This window comes from Terrapene carolina, unplaced genomic scaffold, assembly GCF_002925995.2.
Source record: "Terrapene carolina triunguis isolate 2854851 unplaced genomic scaffold, T_m_triunguis-2.0 Scaffold97, whole genome shotgun sequence".
Classification (NCBI taxonomy): Eukaryota; Metazoa; Chordata; order Testudines; family Emydidae; genus Terrapene; species Terrapene triunguis.
Window position 1 is genome coordinate 15,472,260 of NW_020664448.1, and position 26,700 is coordinate 15,498,959.

At 44.7% G+C, this 26,700-nt stretch overlaps 1 protein-coding gene across 1 annotated transcript in view; it reads right to left on the minus strand.

The window, feature by feature from the left end:
* SLC36A4 (solute carrier family 36 member 4) overlaps window positions 1-22,803 on the minus strand; it is a 214,724-nt gene extending 191,921 nt beyond the window's left edge. The window contains exon 1 of the mRNA XM_026651640.1: window positions 22,745-22,803. Within this exon, the coding sequence (XP_026507425.1) occupies window positions 22,745-22,772 (28 nt within the window). The 5' untranslated portion in view covers window positions 22,773-22,803. The remainder of the gene's footprint in view (window positions 1-22,744) is intronic.
* Window positions 22,804-26,700: the final 3,897 nt, after the last annotated feature.

The following is a 26,700-nucleotide window of genomic DNA, read 5'->3' on the forward strand; positions in this document are numbered from 1 at the left end:
AATGGATTCAGAAATTTTGCAGTTGAAGAAAGCCACATTTCTGGAGCTTGTGAGCAGCTTGCCCCCACCCTACAGTGGAAAGAGACACAACTGAGGTCACCCTTGCTGGTCCAGAAGTGGGTTGCCATAACCAACTGGAAGCTGACTACTCCAGAATGCTACGGGTCCACTGGCACTGGTGGGGTTGGAAAGTCAACTGTGGGTTAAGCAGTGGCAGAGGTATCTGAGCCAATCAGGCATGTGGTTTACCCCACAGTGGCAGGCATTAAACATATTCCTGAGGTAATTGCTGGCTTTGAGAGAATGGGGCTGCTTAACTGTGCCAGGACCAGTGCTGGGAGTTGTACGCTCACAGTTTTCCCTCCTCAAGGAGCATAAGTACAGAAACCACGAAGGGTATTACTCCATTGTTACACCAGCACTAGTGGACCACAGAAGCAGATTTATGAAAGTCAACTTGAGCTGTACTGGAAAAGGTCACAATACCTCAGTGTTTCGCCACACAGGAGTCTACATTCATGGACTGACTTGGACACTATTCCCACCACAACGGTCCTAAATGGTGCTGCTGTCCCCACTGTTATTCTGGGGGACCCTCAAGCCTCCTCTAGAACACACACAGGTAGGGCCACGCCCAGCTTCAAAGGGACACAGACACTGAGATCAGCTCTGCGTAGGAAGACTCAGCTTGGGGATTGCCCAGGACTCAAGTGCACACCCCATCTGGGGTGTAAACCCAAAATTGTATGGTCTTGCACTGACAGAAATCCATACAGCATAAGCTCATGAAAATCGCCCCCTCCCTCAATGTGGAGGAAGATATGCACCGCTTTTTGCTCCCCAGTTATGAATTGCATACATTTTTGTTTTCGATAAACCAGTAAGTTTATTAACTACAAAGAACAGATTATAAGTGATTATAAGGGATAGCAAACAGATCAAAGTAGATTACTGAGCAAATAAAGCAAACACAAACTAAGCCTAATACACTAACGAAACTGGCTACAAATAGTAATTTCTCACCCTAAATGTTGTTTTAAGCAGAGATTCTTGAAGACAAACTTCTTTTGCTTGCAGCTTAGAATTCCAGATATTCCTTTCACAGACCAGACACCTTGTAGCCTAGGTCCAGTTCTTCCCCAGTTCAGTCTTAGGTGTTTTTAGCAGTCATCTTGGGCAGGAATTCAGTGAAGAACCAACCCTGATTAACTCACACCCCAGCCTTAAATAGGAGCTACATACTTTTTTCCCAGTCTGGTCCCCACTCCCTACTGGTGGAAAAATACTAGCAGTCCAAGATGAGTCCAGTACCTGGTGACATGATCATGCAAAGCAGCATCCCAGGAAGCTTCTCAGTAAGGTGGGAGATTAGCATCTTCAAAGTCCTATTGTCCTCCCTAATGGCCCATTAACTAACCAGCCAGACTGGTTGCATTTTTTCTGGTGGGCGTTCCCCCAGTGCAATTGATACATAGTCCATATGCCCAATTTCAGATACAGAAATGATACATGCATACAGATAGGATAATCATATTCAGTAAATGATAAGTTTCCAATGATACCTCACATGACCCATCTTACATAAAACATATTAGTTATGCCATATTCATATCATAAGCATATTTCTATGAAGAATATGGGGCATAGTGGCACACCTATCTTTACATGTTTTCCCCTCACTTGAGAGCGCGGGGGGGTGAAGGGGAGAAAGGTCTACCAGAATGGGGTTGAAAAAGGAAGGAAAGATACATGGGATTTAGTTCCCCTGTCCAGCCCTTCATGAGTCTTGAATGCATGGGCTGCCCCAACATGGAGTTGTTGAAGCTACTGCTGGATTGAGGATACATTGCCGGGTGATCACGTTGTGGTATTGGGAGGCAGCAGGAGATGGTACTCTTGCAGCCATTATGGACAGCAGTTGCTGAAACAGTTCTCTCTGTCCTCCTCCCTTAGCCAGAGTTCCTGGAACAGAGACTCCTTTGCAAGTGCCAGCTCCCCCACTGAAACCCTGTCCCACACCTGGGTGGCGAGCCTCAGACTTTCCTCCTGTCTGTCAACATGCCATTGCTGCAGGTCTTTTGTCCCTTTTCTTCTGATACAGGACCTCCTGGTCTGCCCTCTCAAGAGCATCAACCATAACTTCATCGTGGAAACACTTCCTTTTGAAACAGTCAGTGAAGGCATGTTAGGCCAGGGATCGAGTTCCTGAAGAACAGCAGGCAGTATAGGTGGAGAATCCTGAAATAGGACCAGAAACAGATGGTTATTGTCTAAATTCACTCAGTGGAGGAGCACAGAATTAATTATTGTGGAATCTCAAGGACATAAAAGTAAATTTTCTAAACTGAACTAATACTTTGTGAAGGGGATGATTCAGTCCTCATACTGTCTCTGGACACAGCCTGGTTAATTGCAGTTACAGAAGGGAAGAGAAAATGGTAAATTTAAGTTATAACCTTTTTCTGTTTCATAAAAATTTCATAACTAATTGAAATTTAGTGCCATTGCTGCAAAAAGGTTTTTTCTGTCTGTGATGGAATACACCTTGTATTCACACACCATAGATTATTGTAATAATCTTTGTACAAGGAATGCCTTGAAAGGTATCATCTGAAAACGCAAAATTTGATGGTGAATATTGTCCTGATAAAATGTGTGGCAACACTGTATGTGAAGTTTAAGATTCCCCTGTATGATGTTAAGAGTGCATGTTCCAAAACTCACATACCACCAAACTGGTCAAACAGGCCTGTCTTGAACAAAGGAGTCTATGTTTGTGATAATTTGCTTCTAAACAGTAAACAGAGTCATCAAGCAGGAAGGGAAAACAAAGGAAGCTCAAACAGGTGGAAAAAACCAGTAGGGAACATCCTTCTACACAACGGTCTCCTAGTTCCCAGCTGGAATCTTTTTCAAGAGGGGGACTGAAACAATAAAAAGAAGGGACAAACACCCCTTTGGACCCCTCTTCCCCAGCCCATCACATTCTCTGCATCTGAGAACACAAAAGGCAACAGCCATTGGATGTTCGGGAGGGGTGGGGCAGTCCTGAGCTGAAGAGTTTGGTCAGTAACTTTGCTGGAAGCATGTGGTGAGAAATTTTGTTCGAATTTAATATAGTTTAAGTTAGGCACTAGTAAGCATTATATGTTTATTATTCTTGTAGCTATTTCTGACCTTTTTATGCCTTATTTCTTGTACTCACTTAACATATCTCTTTTTAGTTAATAAACTTGTTTTACTGTGTTATCTAATCCAGTGTGTTTAAGTGTCTGTGTAACTGTTTAAGGTAATAAACTTTTATATTATTCCATTAAGGAATAATGGACTTTAACTATTTGTACTGTCCAGGAGAGGGCTGGGTAGTACATGTCATACTTTTGTGGGGGGAAATCCAGGACTGGGGTGTGTTGTGGTGACCCTGCAGTTTAATCAAGGCTGGTGAGAACCAGGGTGTAACTAACAGGCTGCAGTTACACACACACACACACTCAAGGTGGGGCCTGCATGCTGGAAGGCTGTTTGTGAACCGCCCAGGTGGGAACTAATTGAGCAAGGCATTGTAAGGCACCCAAGGTTGCAAGGCAGGGATGACAAAGCCTTCTCCCCTCCCCACAGTCTGAATTGAATCCTGATAGGCCTGAAATGACAGTGTGACCTTTCACATTTTGGAAGACATAGCTGTTCTTGTAGTTATTATTATTATTATTTCAACTGCTGGAAGGAAACCTGCAGTGTATGCAACTGAAGTATTCAAACATATAGTAACCAAACAGCATATCTGTGAGTGGCGTGGACTAGTCAGCTATATTGGGGGCCTGGAAGATACACCCTTCCCTGCAATGTGATGAACTATCTGGAGTTCCTGCTTCAGGAAAAGTTTACAGCAATCAGCAGCCAGGACTGGGTATGAATCCATGAGGGAATTAACATGATGTTGCATTAGCTCACAAAGGATTTACCCTGTTATTCCTGCATGCAAACACACTAAAATCTGCAGCTTTCCGCCACCCCACATTTGACACAGTTCTGGGGGGAAAACCTGATGCCCCACTCATTCTTTGCAGAAATTATTTTGTGGCCTGCAAACTGCATGGATTATCGCTAACTGAAATGGACTAGATTTGGAAATAGAATACAGTTTCCCAAACACACACACACACACACACACACAGTTCACTGTTTTTTTTTTTTCACTTCTGACCAGTGCAAGACAGTACAGTTCTGGGGTGCAAGACTGGAAAGCTGGGGGAATTGGCTGGAGCCGCTCCACTGTTTGTTCTTGAGTGGCTGGGAGATCATTCACGTAACTCAGCTGGATGTGTCCCTGCCTGTGCATGGCTAAGTGCAGTACCTGCCAGAGGCTTGTAACTTGACATCAGCATCACAGCGTGAGGGCCAGCCCAGGTTGTTGGGACAGAGGGCTCAGCAGTCCCACAGTCCAGGTTGCACCCCAGGGGCCCCGTCACACCCTCCCATTACTATAATAATAAACTGTAAATTTGAGTCACACACTTACCGGACTCTGGGAAGGCTTCTGTCTCCACCAGGTTTGCTGCAGACTCAGCAGCGGGCTATTCCTTGGGGTGGGGTGGGGAAATCGAACAGCTCTTCCAAGTAGGGACCGAGAATGTGCTGTTGATCCTGATCCACAGCCTGCTCTGGGACTGGTTTCACTGAAAAAGAGTCACTTCTTGCTCCTCACTAGGAACCTGCAGCTGGCTCCCAGCAGTCTCCATGCTGGATTCAGGGACCAACAGGGCACCGTCCCAGCTGACCAGGCTGTCATGAAGCACAGCTGGCTTCATGCTGGGTACACGGGCCAGAACCCTATGAAAGTTATCTCACAATGGGCATGTTGCTGGCAAATTGCTTGAGGTGAATTTCTTGTCCCTGGTCTTCCAGTATTCTCTGTTCAGCATCTTAATATGCTCCCTGTACCAATCACCTGCCCAGGAAATCTGCAGAGCTGCCAGCTTTTTAGCTAGCTGCTGGCTCACATGGTCATCCCTTGTGTTTTTGCTGAAGTCTGAAGTTTTCCTGGCTTTGCATCAGAGATTCACTAACATTTTGCTGTGATCCCGTGACTATGAAGCAGCTCATTTTGCAAAAAATTTGATCAGTTCATTCTCCACTGCAAACCCAGGAAGCTCTCTGATAGTGTGGTTGCAGATCAGTGATCAGAAGAGAATGGGTTAAATGCTGACCTGAGCTGCTGCCATTCGCGGGGGAAAGGGGGGAAGGGTGGCTTCCATTTTCAATAGAATGGATTAGAGATTGTTGGGATAAAGAGGACTAAGGAAGTCATCCCATGGAATTGTGGAATACTTGCGTCAGACTACCAGGACCCGAATCATACAGGGCTGCATCCACATTGCAAAGCAACAGGGCTCACACTCTGGGTCCCGGCTTACCTCGTGCTCGGACCTGCAGCCCTACAAAGTCCTGGGACCCTGGGTCCAAGCCCTGGGTTACCGCAATTGCAGTGTAGATGCAAGGGGGATTACACTTGTGTCCGAGTTCAAGCACAGGCTACTGTGTAGATGTACCATTAGTAACACAGAACCTCACTTCAGCAGCAACTATTCCATTCCCGTGAGACATGAGAAGAGACAACTTGTGCACGTGCAAGTTAGATGTGTGCATTTCCAGCACTGAATTAGCAAGGTTCTGCCTTTAATGCACTTCAAGTCAACTTCTCATAAGTCATTTCATTGCAAGCCAGCCTATGGCATACATTGTGGGATGAAGGCTTCAGAACCCAATGTGGTGCAGGAAACCCTCTTTGAAATTCCTCAAGAAGCCTTCTTTCCAAGACAGTTAAAAGAAAAAGGCTGCGTTTCCTAAAGATACAATCACGCTGTCACAGGCTGATAATCCTTCACAGAACCTCCTTAGACAAAAAAAAAATTTAGCAGCTCCCAAAGGAGATGTTTACCTGCTAGCTCAGGCAGAGAAAGAGCCAATCTGGGAATTTACCTTACTGACCCACTGAAGATAGGCTTATCCAAACTCAGGGAAAGAAAGAGAAAAGGGGAGTCTTTATGTAACCTCCATTATACACATTTTTAGAGCTCCATTAGACTGGACCTAACAACTTTGTGTTTGTTAAGCACACATCTGTTTGTAGAGTAATTATTTATATCACAACTTGTGATTTTGTGACCTTCCAGCAATATTCTTCTGTCTGTCTACCAAACTACTACAATAAACGGGAACGTTAGAGATCCTGATCAGATGCACAACCTCAGAATATTCCTTCAAGTCTATTTTATTCCTATTATGTACACAAGTCCTGTTTGCCTTAAAGGAAGAAGGCAAAAAGCACAGCCAAGAATACCAGAAACAATTCCAACTTCCAAGCTCGAGGCCTATTATCAACAGCTTCTGTCTGACATGATAACCTGCTTCCAGTCCTCTGCCCTGCAGTAGAAATTTACCCAGATGCAAGCCACAGATTCCGCAACGGTTTTAAATAAAGAGCCTCATAATGCTCAGGTGGACTTGGACATGAGCGGTCTTTGACTGAACCCACAGTGGGAAAACCAGTATAAGAGCTGTAATTTTCCACCACTGCACCTCTATACTGGTATAGCAATGGCAGAGGCCATACTGTAATTAGAGAACAGTAGGTGATTTCACCCTTTTCTACCATTGTGCAGTCTGGCCCTACTTTGCCAGCAAAGCAGCATTTTCATTAATCTAATTACTGGATTACAAATGGAGGTGTGATCTGCGAGTCTGAGCAAATGACTGGGAACCAGAAACTCTAATTCAGGTAAAAGCAAAGATTAAATGGATTACTATATAAAAATATTTATGATGAAGATGGTAAAAAAATTGAAACAGTCCAGAAAACCGATAATGGTATAAACACCTGCACTCTGTTTACATGACAGATCCACGATAGATCTGTACCAGAGATTTTTCTGTGTGCGCATGGGCGCACACAGGGCCTTTTAGCACAGCTGCTCACAACGTAAAAGGAATTCCTCAGCCAGGACCAATCCAGACTCATGTCCAACTGGAGTCATCTTGCCTGGGATTTTCTGTCCAGCAAAGAGAATAAGTGTATTGTCTCACACCCACACAGTAACCCTTAAAAACAGGACAGGGTGTGCTTGCAGCAACCAGTACAACATGATCCCATCTCAGGACTATTAATAGAATATCAGTGTGAACAGGTTTCCTCCGCAGCATCCCCTTTAGCCCATCAGGGAACAATTCACCCAGCTGCAGATATCCACTGATGGACCTCCCAGAGACAGCAACCTAAGATCGCAATGTTTTTGTCCTCTGGCCAAGGCACACTTCAGTCTCTCCCTTTTCAGGGAGTTATGGTCCAGAGGAATCAGGAACACGAACGCACGCACACACTTTCTCAAAACAGGGTGACCCAACGAACTTTTGGTGGGACCCCACGCTTCCACTCAGGGCTTGTCTCCAAATGTGCCATGCCTCTACCAATCCCTCAGAGCCTGGCTGTTCCTTCTACCAGCCAGATAAGCCCCCACTAAACTAGTTCAGTCTCAGGGCTGCAAGCAGGCTTCTCTCCCAACAAGAAAAGCAGAGCTCTGCTCTTGCTCCTGGTCAGCCCAGAACTGGGCTAAATCTCCTACTTTTAACTCCCCCTCTCCATGCCTTAAAGTGTAGTGTAGTGCTGCGGGCCAGTTGGGTTCACAGGCTCTCATTAACCCACTCGTTGCCAGCATGGGGCCTGTCCACCCCATCATAATCAGTTTCATTATACTGCTATTTTTATATACCACTAAAGTAAAATTGTATGGGTTTTATGTCTATGATTCATAATGAGGCTCCAAAGAGACTCTGTATATATGGGTACAGACCAAAGTCCTAAAATTTAAACCATGCCATCCATTCACTGATCAGAGGAGGTACCGTGAAAACCCAGGGCATGAAAATTAGCATTCAAAGAAACAAACTCTGGATCAAGTATGACTTTAGGATGAACTGGATGAAAAACATGCGAGTGTTGTGTGATACAAATTCTTACAGAGTATAATCTCTGAAAAGGATGTGCTATACTACAGAACACCTATTGTCTGTCCCTAAAAAATAAAATCCACATACAGTGATGTTTTATTTAATAAGTCATCTGTAACCATGATAGTAGTGCCTAGCATTCTCTTCAAACATCCCTGAAAGACAGATACTGGGGAAACTGAGGCAGAGAAGACCCGTCTACCTAATCCCGTGAAATTATTCAGAGAATTGGGATTAGAATTTAGAATTCCTGCTACCCAGTCCTATGCTCATATCAGTAGCCCGTAGGTCCAGTTCTAATTGAATAATCTGATTCATGTGCATATTTTTGCTCTGAATAGATCTAAATACAGTAGCCAAAATAAACACACCAATCAGCATTTAGCCAATCAGTGTGGCACTCACATATATCACTGGTTCTCCTGAAGTATAGTATTGTCCTAAAGTAATCCAACTGCTCCCACTCAGCCTTCGCCCTAGCCAACTGTTTATCCTCAAGTTGACTCCTGTTGCCATCACACCTCCTATTCATCCAGTAGCTAGTACAACTTCGGCCTTTAAATCTGGTCCAGGTCCATTTGGAATGATGGAGCCAGGGCAGCTTATCAGGTTTGGGTTGTAGCAATGTATTTTGACCTACAAAATACATTTGGGTCTGCATACCAGAATATCACACTGCTCTCTCCATGATACTTCAGGAGTTACAGTTAGCACAAGTACTACAGCTGACAACTCCCTGATTTTAAGAGAAGGGAGGTAGAGGCAGGGCATTGTCAGTAATGTGTTCCTCAGCTCTGAAATTTACTTCCCTCCTTGGTCTACTAGAGCTGGATTTGATGACCTTCAGGGCATGCTGCAAGACATATCCATTTTTCTCAACTTTTCCAGGGCATGGAGAAGGATAATGATTGGGGAGTAGGGCTGACTGCAAGAGGAATCGTGTGTTATGGGATGGAGGGTCAATTTATGATCTTTTAAACTAAGGAGTGTTTTGTTTGGGATTTTTTTTTTTTAAATACAGGGTCTAGTGCACTGGATGGGGGATTTCAAAAGTGTAAACAAACAAAAATTACAGTTGGAGTATGGGAGGGTAGGTATGAGGCAAAGTGCGTTCTTTAACTGTACTGACCGTTGGCTCAGTATGCACCCCTTAAAAGTCTCCTTGTGACAAAGTGCTAGACAAGAACAGCTGATCCAGCACTCTGGTAACAGCAGCTTTGATCAAACAATTCAGAATGGTGCTGGTTAAACGGAGTTGTGCCTAATTTGTGGGTGGAGGAGGGCTGGAAGGCTAATTAAGCTATTAGGCAGAGGGTACAAACAGGTACAGGAAGGAAGTAGAAAGGGGGGAAAGCAGGCAGCAGAGGGTGGAAAGAGGTTGCTCTTCCCTGATTGGTGCAGGAGCTGGGGGCTCCCTAGGACTGTTGGAGCAGAACTGTATATAGTATGATGGTGGAAACCCTCATTGTAAATAAACTGCATAAGGTGTTTGACTAGCAGAAGGGTCTCTGAGCAGTTTGTGGAGCAGAGGCAAAGGGCCCTGTTACACTTCCTAATCTATAAAAGCGGCGAAAATCCAACCCCTGTAAAGTACACTGCGATCTTCAGGAGTGTTATGTAACTGCAAAGTATGTCTGCAATCCAGCAAACATTATACATGTGAGTTACTTTATGCTGGCAAGTAACCCCAATACAAAGTAATGCACATTGGAAAATATAAACCCAACTATACATACAAAATGGTTTAAAATTTGCTGTTACCACTCAAGAAAGAGATCTTGGGAGTCATTGTGGAGAGTTCTCTGAAAACATCAGCTCAATGTGCAGCAGCAGTCAAAAAAGCTAAAAGAAAAGTTAGGAACCATTAGGAAATGGATAGATAATAAGACAGTATCATCATAATGACACTATATAAATCCGTGGTACACCCACACCTTCAATACACACTTCAGTTCTGGTCATCCCATCTCAAAAAAGATAAATTAGAATTGGAAAAGGTACAGAAAAGGGCAACAAAAATGATTAAAGGTATGGAACAGTTTCCATATGAGAGATTTAAAAGACTGGGACTGTTATCTTGGAAAAGAGATGATTCAGAGGGATATGATAGAGATTTATTAAAACATGACTGGTATGGAGAAAGTGAATAAAGAAGTGTTATTTACCCCTTCAGATAACACAAGAACCAGGAGTCACCCAACGAAATTAACAGGCAGCACATTTGAAACAAAACATAAGGAAATACTTCTTCATACAATGCACAGTAAACCTGTAGACCTCATTGCCAGGGGATGTGGTGAAGGCCAAAAGTATAACTTGGTTCAAAAAAGAATTAATTAGTTCATGGAGGATAGGTCCATCAATCGCTATTAGCCAAGATGGCTGTGTCCCTAAGCCTCTGACTGCCAGATGCTGGGACAGGATGACAGGGGATGGATCACATGATAATAGCCCTTTTCTGTTCATTCCCTCTAAAGCATTTGGTGTTGACCACTGTCAGAAGACAGGACACTGAGCTAGATGGACCATTGGTCTGACCCAGTACAGCCATTCTTATGATCACATATATCAAGTTGTTTACACACTTGCAGGCCTGAAGCCTAGATTATTACTGATAAACACCATAAAGTGACCATGGAAGGCACTCTCAACAGGGGTGCTGCTAGACATGCTTTAGGTGCACTGGCAGAGCTTTGGGGGTTTGGTTAGCTGTAGCCAGGGCTAACAGATCATCCCACAATGCACATCAAACTCACCTTCACTTAATTTAAAAATAAAAATGATCACTCCTGAACTGCTGGAGATAAAAGGGGGGTGGGGAGGGGAAAGCTGTCAAACCAAGGCCCACTTTCCCCTGTCAAAACAGGTAGTAAAAAAGGAATTACATCAACTCTAAATTACCCTAATGATACATATGCTTTAACTTTTTTGATAAAAAGGAAAATTATTCAATGTTTAAAAATTGCTGTAACAAAGTGTAATCTGTTTTATCACAAGCATTGGTAATTGCACTTCCCAGAATGCTAAATCTTGAGATGTCCAGTCAATTAAGATGCCTATTTTTAAGCATGACTTAAAAAAAAAATCAATTGCTAATGCAATGACCTGACTTCCAGGTTATCCTTCCTCTTCTTTCTTGGAAAAAAAGACATTTGTACAGTACCCTGCCCTGCATTTCAGATTAAGCGTGATTTAGTAACATACAGAACTACTAAGAACAGATATTTACAGAAAATAAGTTGTGCTCTGAGAATAATTATTGTTGGCAATTCTACCTGATCAAAACATAAATCAGGAAGTACTCAGTTTTGCTTACAAACACTAACTGTCACATATCAAAGGATTAGCAAAAGCAAAGACATTTTCATTGTTAAACTAAGTAGCCGTTCAGAGTCAGGATTTTTATTGTTCTTTTATGAAGTATTTCACCACAAACACACATTAAAATCGTGATTTTACATAAATGTATGTCCTTTGTCTCAACTGCTGTAGTCCTCTAGACCAAGCCAAGTCTTTCTGAATTACTACAACACTTGCAAATGGTGATATTATCACTAAGGCCTGGTCTACACTAGGCTTTTATGTCGAATTTAGCGCCGTTACATCGATTTAACCCTGCACCCATCTACACCACGAAGCTATTTAGATCGACATAGAGCTCTCTTAAATTCGACTTCTGTACTCCTCCCCAACGAGAGGAGTAGCGCTAAATTCGAAATGGCCATATCGAATTAGGCTAAGTGTGGATGGAAATCGACGCTAATAGCTCCGGGAGCTATCCCACAGTGCACCACTCTGTTGACGCTCTGGACAGCAGTCCGAGCTCGGATGCTCTGACCAGCCACACAGGAAAAGCCCCGGGAAAATTTGAATTCCTTTTCCTGTCTGGGCAGTTTGAATCTCAGTTCCTGTTTGGACATCGTGGCGAGCTCAGCAGCAGTGGCAACGATGCAGAGCTCTCCAGCAGAGATGCCCGTGCAATCTCATAGAAAGAGGGCCCCAGCATGGACTGATCGGGAAGTCTTGGATCTCATCGCTGTGTGGGGCGATGAGTCCGTGCTTTCAGAGCTGCGCTCCAAAAGAAGGAATGCTAAGATCTACGAGAAGATCTCTAAAGCCATGGCAGAGAGAGGATACAGCCGGGATGCAACGCAGTGCCGCGTGAAAATCAAGGAGCTGAGACAAGGCTACCAAAAAACCAAAGAGGCAAACGGACGCTCCGGATCCCAGCCCCACACATCCCGTTTCTATGAGGCACTGCATTCCATCCTAGGTGCGGCCGCCACCACTACCCCACCAGTGACCGTGGACTCTGAGGATGGGATATTGTCCGCGGCCGGTTCCTCGTCGGACATGTTAGCGGACGGGGAAGATGAAGAAGGAGATGAGGAGGACGAGGCAGTCGACAGCGCTGGCACCGCTGATTTCCCCGACAGCCAGGAGCTCTTCATCACCCTTACTGAGATCCCCTACCAACCGTCCCCATCCCTTACCCCGGACACAGAATCAGGGGAAGGATCAAGCAGTAAGTGCTCTAAACATCTAAACATTTATTTTTAACAGAACTGAATTATTGACAATATTTACAATGGCTTATTTCCTAAAGTGCTTTAAACATATAAACATTTATCTGCAACAAAACTGGAATATTTACAATATCAACAAAGGGTTTCTCATGATTTTTCTGCCTTGGGCTCTTCACAATGTAGTCCCAACTATTTAAAAAAAAATTTACAATGTCCAGTTATTCATGATTATGCAGCCCAAGACGCTCCACTCTTTAGTCCCAGTGCACCTACGCAAAAATCCGGTCAATATGGCCGGGGATAGAGGAGAAATCCTCATAGGAGAACTCCTCGTAAGTCTCATGCAGGTACAGTTTCAGCCTGTTCATCAGGTTCCTGGGTAGGGCGATCTTATTGGGCCCTCCGTGGTAGCACACGTTTCCCCGCCACGCCACAATCAAGTATTCCGGGATCATCGCGCGGCATACGGCCCTGGATTTTGCATGCTTTCCCTCAGCATGCGTTCCTTCTCGCTGTCCGAAATCCTCATGAGGGTGATGTCGCTCATGATGCCCTGCTTTGAATTAGGGAGGGGAATGTTAGTATTGGGACTGCTTTACAGCCACGCGGTGGAGGGAGAGGGGCAGCATACAGGGATCTTTCCCTGGGACAGCCACGAGGGGGTGGGACAGGGGCAGAGTTCATGCTTGCCTGATTGCTGGCATTGAGACTGGCATTGCTTTCAATGTGACAGGAGGCCAGTGCTCCTATTAAAGTTTTAAGCAGCCACAAGTCTAGGGCTTACCATGATTGCCTGCTACAGAAGTTCAGGTGTCCTGCCACGCTTCTCAGACCACTGCAAGACAACTGCAAAGACCACTGCAAGACCCCAGGCATTGAAGGCGAGGGCCGAAAATTCGACCTTGTCCTGAGTGTGCATGTGAGAGGTGGAGTGCATGGTCTTGTTCACATAGAAAGACTAGGTTCTTTGTACACAACTTCATGTATCTGTCTCAGGAATTCACTCCCTTTTCCCATTCCCACAGACACATCTGCGACTGTCTCCCAACCCAGCCTGTCAGCACACTCCCAGAGGCTAGCGCAGATTAGGCGGAGGAAGAAGAAGACGCGTGAAGACATGTCCTCAGAACTAATGGACTGCTCCCGAGCCCAGGCAGCCCAGCAGACACAGTGGAGGGAGAACTTGTCACAAATGCACCGAGCAGTCATGGAACGGGAGAAGAGGTGGCGTCAGGAGGACCAGCAGGCTACTGAAAAGCTGCTTGGACTAATGAGGGAGCAAACGGACACGCTCCGGCGCCTTGTGGATGTTCTGCAAGACCAGAGGCAGGAGGACAGAGCCCCGCTGCAGTCTATCTCTAACCGCCCTCCCCCACCACCAAGTCCCACACCCCACTCACCCAAAGTATAAAGAAGGAGGGGCGGCAAGGGCCGTTAAAACTTTCTGTCAACCCCTGCAGACTGCTCTAGCACTAGAAGGCTCTCATTCTCCAAAATTTGAGAAGTCCTTTCCCACCCACCTCACAGAAGCCCCCGTGCAAGTTTCACCCCCCACGTTTCATGTCTGGTTCATAATAAAATATTCGTTTCTGTTAATTACTGTTTCCATGACTTTCTTTTGGAGGACAGTCTGTCTGAAGGGGGGGAAGGGGCAGAGTTCATGCTTGCCGGATTGCTGGCAGCAGGGACTGGCATTGCTTTCAACGTGAAAGGAGGTCAATGCTATTATTAAAGTTTTAAGCAGCCACTAGTCTACAGCTTACCATGTCGGCCTGCTACACAAATTCCGGTGTCCTGCCCCGCTTCTCTGATCTGCACTGCAAGACCCCAGGCACTGAATGCGAAGGCCGAAAATTCGACCTTGTCCTGAGTGCGCATGTGATAGGTGCTGTGCATGGTCTAGTTCACAGAGAAAGACTATGTTCTTTGTTCACCCAAAAATTTATCTTTCTGAGGAATTCACTCCCTTTTTCCCATCCCACAGCTGCGACTGTCTCCCGACCTAGCCTGGCATCACACTCCCAGAGGCTAGCGCACATGAGGCGTAGGAAGAAGAGGACACGGGAGGACATGTTCTCAGAACTTATGGGCTGCTCCCGAGCCCAGGCAGCCCAGCAAACCCAGTGGAGGGAGAACTTGTCCCAAATGCACCAATCACACATGGAACGGGAGGAGAGGTGGCGGCAGGAAGACCAGCAGGCGACTCAAACGCTGCTTGGACTAATGAGGGAGCAAACGGACACGCTCTGGCGCCTTGTGGATGTTCTGCAGGACCGGAGGCAGGAGGACACAGCCCCGCTGCAGTATATCTGTAACCGCCCTCCCCCGCCACCAAGTTCCATACCCCCCCTCACCCAAAGTCCAAAGAAGGGAGGGCGGCAGTGTCCGTGAAAACTCTCACTCCACCCCTGCAGACTGCTCAAGCACCAGAAGGCTCTCATTCCCCAAAATTTGAAAAGTCCTTTCCTTCCCGCCTCACCCAAGCCCCCGTCCAAGTTTCATTCCCCAGTTTTATGTGCAGTTGCTAATAAAAAATACGTTTCTGTTAATTACTGTTTCCATCATGTTCTTTTAGAGGAGAGTCTGTCTAGTGGCGGGGAAGGGGGTTGGTAATTGGACAGGACAGTAACCTTTACCAGGGTACAGAGGCGGGGGCAGGTTCAGCAGCAGGGCACACACACATTGCAGTCACTAGCGACCCTGGTCAGTCTGGGAGGTGGTTTTCATGTTCTGTGGGGGGTGGGGGGGGCTCTGTGACTTTGTGGCAGGGGAGGGCAGTTAGAGATCTTATGCAGCGGTCCTTATCCTGGATCACAGAGCCACGCAGCAGGGGATCTGTAACCGTCCTCCCCCTGCCACAAAGTCACATAGCCCCCACACACAGAGTTTAGAAGTGTCCTTTGCATCAGTACACTACACCCGCTCCCCACCACAGTCTGCGTCCCAGGTTCAACACTTTACCGAGAAAACAGTAATAAAGAAAACTGTGTTCATTAACAAAATAGAACTGATTTTATTTCTTGGGAAGGGGAAGGAGGCGAAGGGGGTATGTAACTGGAGAGGATAGTCAACATGAACTGGGTAAAGAAACGGGGGCAGGTTCAGCTTCTGTGTCCACAAACTTAACAGTCACTGGTTAGCCTGCTCAGTCTGGAACCTTGCTTTCAAAGCCTCCCGGATGCACAGCGCGTCCCGCTGGGATCTTCTAATCGCCCAGCTGTCTGGCTGGGCGTAATCAGCAGCCAGGCTATTTGCCTCAACCTCCCACCCCGCCATAAAGGTCTTCCCCTTGCTCTCACAGAGATTGTGGAGCACACAGCAAGCTGCTATAACAATGGGGATATTGGTTTCACTGAGATCACAGCGAGTCAGTAAGCTTCTCCATCTCCCTTTGAGACGGCCAAAAGCACACTCCACCACCATTCTGCACTTGCTCAGCCGGTAGTTGAACAGTTCTTTTTCTGTGTCCAGGGCGCCAGTATAGGGCTTCATGAGCCAGGGCATTAGCGGGTAGGCTGGGTCCCCTAGGATCACTGTAGGCATCTGCACATCCCCAAGAGTTATTTTGTGGTCCGGGAAGTAAATACCTTCCTGCAGCCGTCTAAACAGACCAGAGTTCCTGAACACGCGAGCGTCATGAACCTTGCCCGGCCATCCGACGTTGATGTTGGTAAAACGTCCCCGATGGTCCACCAGTGCTTGCAGCACCACTGAAAAGTAGCCCTTTCTGTTAATGTACTGGCTGGCCTGGTGGTCCGGTCCCAGGATAGGGATGTGAGTCCCATCTATAGCCCCACCGCAGTTTGGGAATCCCATCGTGGCGAAGCCATCTATGATGGCCTGCGCGGTTCCCAGGGTCACTACCTTTGACAGCAGTACCTTTTCAATTTTCAAAAGCACCAAAGTAAATGGGCAAGTGTTTTTACCCACCAAAAAAGCAAAATAATCCCCCCAAATTTACTATGTGCTACAGGATATCTGATTCCTGTTTGAAATTAAATGTAATAACTAACTAACTCAGCAGTGCATTTATTAGCCATTATTACCAGGGATGTAAATTCATTTACAATTAATACAATCCATCTCTCTCCAGAATTCCAGTAAGTCAAACCGCAATTTAGGTAAGCTTTATTTCAGGGCTTGAAAATTGTGCTTACACCTACAAGACAGATGCTTAAAGCTGCTAGCCAGTGGTAGACAGGAAAGACAAGTGGGGGGAGCTTTGCCACCAACGTCCAGGTACAATGCCAGCCCTGTTGCCACCTTCAACTGCAGGGAAAGGAGAAAATAAAGGATTTCTACCAGGGATTTTGTACGTCTGACCTGCCTGGTGGCTTTGTATCAACCTCTACATAGAGTAGGTGTCTGATACGTTTGGATGAAAGAAAAAGGAGCTGTTTTTCCTCCCTCCACCCTCCAGATCCTCTTGGCTGCTGTCAACACTGGACACTATGTCCATTATATGATAAGTATTTCCTCCATTTTCCTATTTTTAAACAATAATTCACTATCCAACCACACACTTTTTTAATCATGCTCTGTGCTCTTTCGCACTATCCATTAGACTTTAGAGCAACTAAACTAATACTATTACAACAACCAAGTTATCATCATGGATCTGGGTTCACATATCTATGCAAAACCAATATCCTATGGAAAAGAAAAGATGCTACTATGTTCTACTTGTCTCTACTGAATAACATCAGAACTTCTCAGTTGCATATCATACCTCTTATACTGTTGACAGATAAAAGAGAGATTCTCCTTTAGCAGAGAGAGCAGGAGCTTGAAATTTATTCCTGCTATTACCATGAAATTCCAAGCAGACAGGATGTACGACAGGACTTCACAGTTGTAGCTTGGAGGCAACTAGTTTATTACAATGTCACAATGTCCACTCAAAGTCACGTGTTCCTAAAACCCTACACGTTTTCTATTAATGTATTACGTGTTTGAGGGTCTGTTTTCTTTCCTTTGGAGATTTCTACACTTCTTCTCTTTCACCCATCTTTATACAGGAAATAGACTAAAACCCATACATCCCTTCAATCTTCCAACGTACATCTTATTATAAAGCTGCATAAAACCCTCAGTTCTGGGCCTATCTTTCCCATGTTACTCAACATACCTGGAGGCATGTCATCCAACTGGTTAGGCAAATTAACCAAAAGCACAAGGCAGACTTGTTGAATTTGTTTACAGTTCAGGTTGCAAAGGAAGAGTGTAACAGCTCTATATAGAGCTAAATTTAATAAAAGCTATGCCTGAAGATATGTAATATTATTACATCCAAGTAAATCATGGCTTGTGACTTGCTTGTCTGCTACAGTCATATACCATGTCTAAATTTCTATTGCTCTTCTCTGTTTATACTGAAGTTTGAAGAGAAATGTTTGTAAGATTGGCTACCACTAAGTCTAGTAAGAACTATTCTTCATTTCATTTAAAATTATTAGGAGCTCTCTGAATTTTTGACTACATGCCCCTTTAAGATTGGTGCTTTAAAAGTAGAGACCTGCTGACAATACATAGAATTTTAGCTTAGCTGAGTAGAGTTACAGATAAATAATGCATGCACACAAATATTTCACATAAAGTCATGGGCACACATACGTACACAAGTTGTAAGCCAGTATATATATATATATATATATAATCTTTAAACCTACACACAAAGGACATGAACTTCCAGTTTAACTTATGACATACCAACTTTTATGACATCAGTTAACTCCATTGCCTTCATGCCATGATACTCTGAAGTATATCAAATGGTACTGTAACCGGGTATTTACTCAAATACCTGAGTGAAGTGGAAACAATGTGTTGCTATAAGCACATAAAGCTTCTTCAAGGCTTCAAACGGTGAGACTTATAGCATAGATAAGACAAATGTCAAATCAAGAGAGTTACCTGAGAGTAAAAATGCCTAGCATCAAAGGTTAGTTCTGGAGATCCACTATAAGGGACTTGAAAAGAAGCCAAGTGCATTTGATTTAAAGCCCAGAAGTGTCAATGGGAGCCTTTCTGGCCATTAATGCCAACTGACACCACATTGTGCCTGAGTATGTATAGTTTGTAAAAGCAACAATCAGATTCCCATTTTAAAGTAAGAAAATGCCTATCCCTCTGCAGAATTCCTTTTGCAAAAGGGTCTGGCAGAGACTGATGAATTACACTTCATAATTTCAAGAACAGGTATAACAGAAGATGAATTCAGATAGTAAGGAACTTAAGCCTAAAAGAGAAGCACTGTATAACATAAGAACATAAGAATGGCCATACTGGGTCAGACCAAAGGTCCCTCCAGCCCAGCATCCTGTCTGCCGACAGTGGCCAATGCCAGGTGCCCCAAAGGGAGTGACCTAACAGGTAATGATCAAGTGATCTCTCTCCTACCATCCATGTCCCCCCTTTGACAAACAGACGCTAGGGATACCATTCCTTACCCATCCTGGCTAATAGCCATTAATAGACGTAAACTCCATGGATTTATCTAGTTCTCTTTTAAACCCTGTTATAGTTCTAGCCTTCACAACCTCCTCAGGCAAGGAGTTCCACAGGCTGACTGTGCGCTGTGTGAAGAACTTCCTTTTATTTGTTTTAAACCTGCTGCCCATTAATTTCATTTGGTGGCCCCTAGTTCTTATATTATGGGAACAAAGTAAATAATTTTCCTTATTCACTTTCTCCGCACCACTCATGATTTTATATACCTCTATCATATTCCCCCTTAGTCTCCTCTTGTTCAAGCTGAAAAGTCCTAGCCTCTTTAATCTCTCCTCATATGGGACCCGTTCCAAATCCCTAATCATTTTAGTTGCCCTTCTCTGAACCTTTTCTAATGCCAGTATATCTTTGTTGAGATGAGGAGACCACATCTTTACGCAGTATTCAAGATGTGGGCGTACCATGGATTTATATAAGGGCAATAAGATATTCTCCGTCTTAGTCTCTAACCCCTTTTTAATGATTCCTAACATCCTGTTTGTTTGTTTGACTGCCGCTGCACACTGCGTGGACGTCTTCAGAGAACTATCCACAATGACTCCAAGATACCTTTCCTGATTAGTTGTAGCTAAATTAGCCCCCATCATATTGTATGTATAGTTGGCGTTATTTTTTTCCAATGTGCATTACTTTACATTTATCCACATTAAATTTCATCTGCCATTTTGTTGCCCAATCACTTAGTTTTGTGAGATTTTTCTGAAGTGCTTCACAGTCTGCTTTGGTCTTAACTATCTTGAGCAGTTTAGTATCATCTGCAAACTTTGCCACCTCACTGTTTACCCTTTTCTCCAGATCATTTATGAATAAGTTGTATAGGATTGGTCCTAGGACTGACCCTTGAGGAACACCATATTTACCCCTCTCCATTCTGAAAATTTACCATTTATTCCTACCTTTTTGTTCCCTGTCTTTTAACCAGTTCTCAATCCATGACAGGATCTTCCCTCTTATCCCATGACAACTTAATTTACGTGAGAGCCTTTGGTGAGGGACCTTGTCAAAGGCTTTCTGGAAATCTAAGTACACTATGTCCACTGGATCCCCCTTGTCCACATGTTTGTTGACCCCTTCAAAGAACTCTAATAGATTAGTAAGACATGATTTCCCTTTACAGAAACCATGTTGACTTTTGCCCAACAATTTATGTTCTTCTATGTGTCTGACAATTTTATTTTTTACTATTGTTTCAACTAATTTGCCCGGTACGGACGTTCGACTTACCGGTCTGTAATTGCCGGGATCACCTCTAGAGCCCTTTTTAAATATTGGCGTTACATTAGCTATCTTCCAATCATTGGGTACAGAAGCTGATTTAAAGGACAGGTTACAAACCATAGTTAATAGTTCCGCAATTTCACATTTGAGTGCTTTCAGAACTCTTGGGTGAATGCCATCTGGTCCCGGTGACTTGTTACTGTTAAGTTTATCAATTAATTCCAAAACCTCCTCTAGTAACACTTCAATCTGTGACAATTCCTCAGATCTGTCACCTACAAAGGACAACTCAGGTTTGGGAATCTCCCTAACATCCTCAGCTGTGAAAACTGAAGCAAAGAATTCATTTAGTTTCTCCCCAATGACTTTATCGTCTTTAAGTGCTCCTTTTGTATCTCAATCGTCCAGGGGCCCCACTGGTTGTTTAGCAGGCATCCTGCTTCTGAAGTACTTAAAAAACATTTTGTTATTACCTTTTGTTTTTGGCTAGCCGTTCTTCAAACTCCTCTTTGGCTTTTCTTATTACATTTTTACACTTAATTTGGCAGTGTTTATGCTCCTTTCTATGTACCTCACTAGAATTTGACTTCCACTTTTTAAAAGATGCCTTTTTATCTCTCACTGCTTCTTTTACATGGTTGTTAAGTCACGGTGGCTCTTTTTTAGTTCTTTTACTGTTTTTTTTAATTTGGGGTATACATTTAAGTTGGGCCTCTATTATGGTGTCTTTGAAAAGTGTCCATGCAGCTTGCAGGGATTTCACTCTAGTCACTGTACCTTTTAATTTCTGTTTAACTAACCTCATTTTTGCACAGTTCCCCTTTCTGAAATTAAATGCCAGAGTATTGGGCTGTTGAGGTGTTCTTCCCAGCACAGGAATGTTAAATGTTATTATATTATGGTCACTATTTTCAAGCAGAAATTTTTACTCCTAAAAAGAAGTTCTCTTTTTTTTCTCCAATGGTGCCAAATCCAAGATCAAAGGAAATACTATTTTTGCAAGTATAAATGAAAAGAATATAATCGGGGAGAGAGAAATCTAATGACATATAGTTTTGGAAGGTAGAGGCAAAGAAAGAATGATACCTGTAAGGATCCTGAAGCTATGCATCAGTAAAACTGTTATATGTAAAAGATACCACCTTTTGCTATTGAAAGTGTTTTATTGTGGGAGTCCTATTCATCATAATGGAGAGAGTTCCTCCAGAATACCTTAGATGCCTAAATTCAGTATCTGAAAAAGTAAAAGTCTTTTGTCTGGTCATTTAACCATAAACTGAGATTAGTTTTAAAGAATCGCACTCACGGATTGCTTTAGTTTGTGTTTTTCACATGACATCTAAGAACAAAAACATCAGTCCATTTTAACCTTCCTCAGATTATTACATTTTAAGAGCCAGGTATATATGGGGGGAGGGGTCCCCCAGTTTTGTGATTTACAACAAATCAGTCATAGCGAATTAATGCTTTTGGACATTTTCACATTTAGGTGTCAAAAATTAGCTGCTTAAATGAGTTTAGTGACCTGATATTTAGAGGTGCGGACTATTCACACCTCTCAAAGTCAAGTTTTAGGTGCCTAATCATGGATTTAGATGCCTGGCTTTAGACATTTAAGTTTGAAAACTTCAGCCAAAAGCTTTAGCAGGCTGCGGAGGCAGCAGATGTCACCATGATCAGAAGCCACCGAACCCCCTCGCTTTACAGACAGAAGTGTTACCCAGCGGCTAGACTCGGGAGTTGAAGTTACAGCAGTTCTGTGCTGTGCTCGATTTCCCAACCTCCCACCGCCCGCCACTAGATCTGTGCGCCCACTGCACGGGGGCCGGGGCAGCTCCTCGCTGTACCCCAAACGGCTACTGCTCAGCCTGCGGCTCAGGGTCCCCGGCGGGCAGTGGTCACTCTTCCCCCTTGGGCGCAGCCCCCCGAACACCCGCGCCAACCAAGCCAGCCTCACCGCGCTTTGGGGAGGCCGCAAGCGGGGGGTACCGCCCTCCTCTCCCTCACCTCCCCCCCGTCACACAGGGCAACTGGCGCGCAGAGCGGCCAGGGCCACACAGCAGGGGGCTCCCGCTGCCGGGGCCCCCGCGCCCTGTCCCCGCGGGCCTCCCGGATCAGTGACAGGGCCCCGCACACTCCCCCCCTCCCCCCGTGCAGGAGACGCCCGCCCCGCGCGGGAGGCCCGGGCTCAACCCCAGCACGGGCAAGCCGCTGGGGAGGCTGAGGCGGGACTGGGAAGCCGCCGGAGTTATTAAGAGGAAGGGGTTGCAGTGGTTCAACCCTTCTCTCCCCCCCCACCCCGGGGGATGGTTTATCCCGCCCTGCAGATGCGTTCCCGGCGGAGCAAACCATTCTCCCCAAGTGCGGGGGGGGGTCAAATCTCCTCAGCCCCCTTGTGCCCTCTACCCCCGCCACACAGCAAGCCGCTGCCTATCCCGACCCGCCTCAGTTTCACCGCCATCCCCAGCCAACGGAGCACGCTGTACCTAGCTCTTCTCTAGCCGCCGCTTCCATCTTTCAATGGTCCCGCTGCTCGCCCTTCCTCAATGTGGAGCCGGCCGGCACAGGGAGGCAGTGCGCATGCGCCCCCTGACCCTTCAGCACACCATAGAAACGCGTGGAGAGGATAGAGAAGACGCCCCGGGAGGGGAGGAGGAAGGTGTTAGTCCTCCGGAGGCCAGAGCTCTTCAGGGATGCGCCTCGCAGTAGAGCCAGGGCATATTCCATGGCTGCTCTGCGGCCCATTTGTGCTGCATGCGCCTGCACTAATTAACTCCCGCCGGACTTGTTCCCCTTCAGCCCAGCTCCGGCCGCAGAGCAATAGCACCAACCTCAAGCATTCAACAATTTTGCATCAGGCTCTGAAAAATCATAGGATTTTATAATATGGCATGTTGGGTCTTTTTACTTGCCCTGTAGTCTCGGGGGAACATATCGGGGGTCTCATTGTCAAGTTTTTCCAACAACAACTGAGGGCTAGAAACTTACTTTGTTAAAAATGAAAGCTAAATTTCTTAGGGTATAGATAGCCTGATTCTGGCAGTTGGGGGTCTAGGGAAGACAAATAACCCTGCTAGACACCAACAATCAAAGACTTAACAAGTGTTATGGCTCATTACAATAATTTGTAACGCTTCGCTGCCTACCACTTTAAACCCTTTATGCATAGTGGTCCAACCCCCACTTACTTTCAAGTGACCAATATGTGTTAGCCCTTCTGCTTAATCTGTTCCAACTTTTATTTAGCTCAAATGCTGCTGCCTTCCCCAGATCTGAAGACCTCGGTGTAGCTCAAAAGCTTGTACCTTCCACAAACAGAAGTTCGTTCAATGAAAGATATTACCTCACCCACCATGTCTCTATATAAAATCATAAGTCATAGTCACGTGACTTGGCTTATCATCCCAGGCTCAGTCTTACTATAGATATCAATTCCTTTTCATTAATAATCTGCTTTCCAAATAATACGTAGTCCTGCTATGTTTACAGGGGCCTGGACTAGATAACCTCTCGAAATCCCTTCCAGTCCTATAATTCTATGATTCTCTGGTCAAATATCCCTAATTTTACTAACAACTCTGCTCCAGAGACAACACATAACTGTTGATGGGAAGAGGGCATAATTTAAAGGTTCTGGTGGTATATAGTGGGGTTCAGGATAGAGCATATAAATTCTGGAAGAAATCTGGGGGGCATGTTTCTCCCACGCATCGCCTCTGGTCCCGCCAAGGTTGCCTTTGGACCCCTACCACCACTTCCAGTTCTCCTATTCCAAAACCTGTAATCAAATCAGAATGTTGTATTAAGTTTTTAAAGCCAAGTTAGAGGAACAGAAATGCAGTATTACCAACTCGAAGCATTAAAAAATGATTTAAGCCTCCTCAAATATCCTGAGATTTTCAAACCTGAGAATTTTTAAGCCATCCCTTTTTTGGGGTGCTAGGGGAAACGAATTATTGACACTGTTTTTTTCATTTTTTAGGGTTCACATTTTCAAGATTCACCTCAACTATAATGGCTAGAAACTTGGTTTAAAATGAAACCTGATAATCTTCCATAATCACATGACTCCTGGAGTGAAAGCTTGAAGAAACACATGAAATATCACAGAAGTTGGCAATATGGGCAGGTCACATGTTTGTATTAGTGGTTATTAAGTGATGGGGTGGAAGCGTCTGTTTTTATGCTAAACCCTCTTTGATTTATTATCCTTTTTCTCTCAAGTCCCTGCTTGTCTATTTATCCATCTCTTCAGTTCTAACTGACACCTAGGCATCAATCCTTACATGTGTTGAACTCAGGTGGGCCCTTTGTTCGCACCCACACACAACCCCGCTAAAATCAGTAGGGCTCTGCATTGGGGTTCATCCTTCATTCAGATCCCTGGTTTGTAAGCTCTGTGGCAAGGACAGTATGAATTTGAGAGATGAGCACAGAGATGGGAGCCAGGAACTCTTGAGTTGTAATAATTCCATTTCTACCACCAACTTGCTGTTTGGGTTTAAGAAAGTCATTTAACTTTAGCCTCCCCAAGTTGGTTTCCCCAGCTATAAATTGGAAGTAATACTTATGCTCACAACCCTCCCATAAGTTTATATTAATGATGGATCAGGACTTTGAACATGGAAAGAGCACTTTGATCTCTTGTGGCACAGTTTATTATCCTGAAGACTGAAATGCTTTAGTCTAACTAATGTGTTTGAGCTTAAAATAGGGGTAGCTGAGTGAAATTTAGTGACTCAATATATACAGAAGGTCAAACTAGATGATCTAATGGTCCCTTCTGGCCTTTAACTCTATGACACTATGGAATTAACATTATATATACTGTTTCTTTTTAAATTATTCAATTCCTATGAATTTTTTTCTATTTTTTATGGATTTCACAGAGACAATGTGTTGTGAAGTTGTATAGGAGCAATAGGCTTGGAGGCAAGTGTGCTGTTTCTTTAAATACATAGCCACAATCAAGACAAGAAGGAACTTCGGAAAATTTTCAGGCAGAAACATTACAGTGAAGCAGTATACAGAAGAATGGCTTTAGGGGATAATCCTTAAGTTTCTTGTTACAGTTAGAAGAAAGCAGTGTTTCCTATCATTGTCACATAATAATTAACAATTGTGGTTTCCAAAGCTTTAAAGAAAGGAGGAGGGGAAGATGTCAGGGTGGCGGGGAGTAACTAGTAATTTCCAAAGTAGATAAGGGATATCAAATGTTTTCTCAAACTCTGCAATCCCAGCTAGGGAAACAAGAATTTCAGGACATTCAGTACCCATATTGCATAGATCCCTAATCACTCTGATTTTCAGCACCCTATAATTTACTCTGAAGATAAGTGCTGTAGGAATTATTTTGGGGAAGTTCTATGGCCTGTGTTCATAGAATCATAGAATATTAGGGTTGGAAGAGACCTCAGGAGGTCATCTAGTCCAATCCCCTGCTCAAAACAGGACCAACACCAACTAAATCATCCCAGCCAAGGCTTGGTCAAGCCGGGTCTTAAAAACCTCTAAGGCTGGAGATTCCATCACCTCCCTAGGTAATCCATTCCAGTGCTTCACCACCCTCCTAGTGAAATAGTGTTTCCTAATATCCAGCCTAGACCTCCCCCACTGCAACTTGAGACATTGTTCCTTGTTCTGTCATCTGCCACCACTGAGAACAGCCGAGCTCCATCCTCTTTGGAACCCCGCTTCAGGTAATTGAAGGCTGCTATCAAATCCCCCCTCACTCTTTTCTTCTGCAGACTAAATAACCCAGTTCCCTCAGCCTGTCCTCGTAAGTCATGTGTCCCAGCCCCCTAATCATTTTTGTTGCCCTCCGCTGGACTCTCTCCAATTTGTCCACATCCCTTCTGTAGTGGGGGGACCAAAACTGGACGCAATACTCCAGGTGTGGCCTCACCAGTGCAGAATAGAGGGGAATAATCATTTCCCTCGATCTGCTGGCAATGCTTCTACTAATACAGTCCAATATGCTATTGGCCTTCTTGGCAAGAAGGGCACACTGCTGACTCATATCCAGCTTCTCGTCCACTGTAATCCCCAGGTCCTTTTCTGCAGAACTACCACTTAGCCAGTCGGTCCCCAGCCTGTAGCGATGCATGGAATTCTTCCTTCCTAAGTGCAGAACTCTGCACTTGTCCTTGTTGAACCTCATCAGATTTCTTTTGGCCCAATCCTCCAATTTGTCTAGGTCGCTCTGGACCCTATCCCTACCCTCCAGCGTATCTACCTCTCCCCCCAGCTTAGTGTCATCTGCGAACTTGCTGAGGGCGCAATTAATCCCATCATCCAGATCATTAATAAAGATGTTGAACAAAACCAGCCCCAGGACCGACCCCTGGGGCACTCCGCTTGATACTGGCTGCCAGCTAGACATTGAACCGTTAATCACTACCCATTGAGCCCGACGATCTAGCCAGCTTTCTATCCACCTTAT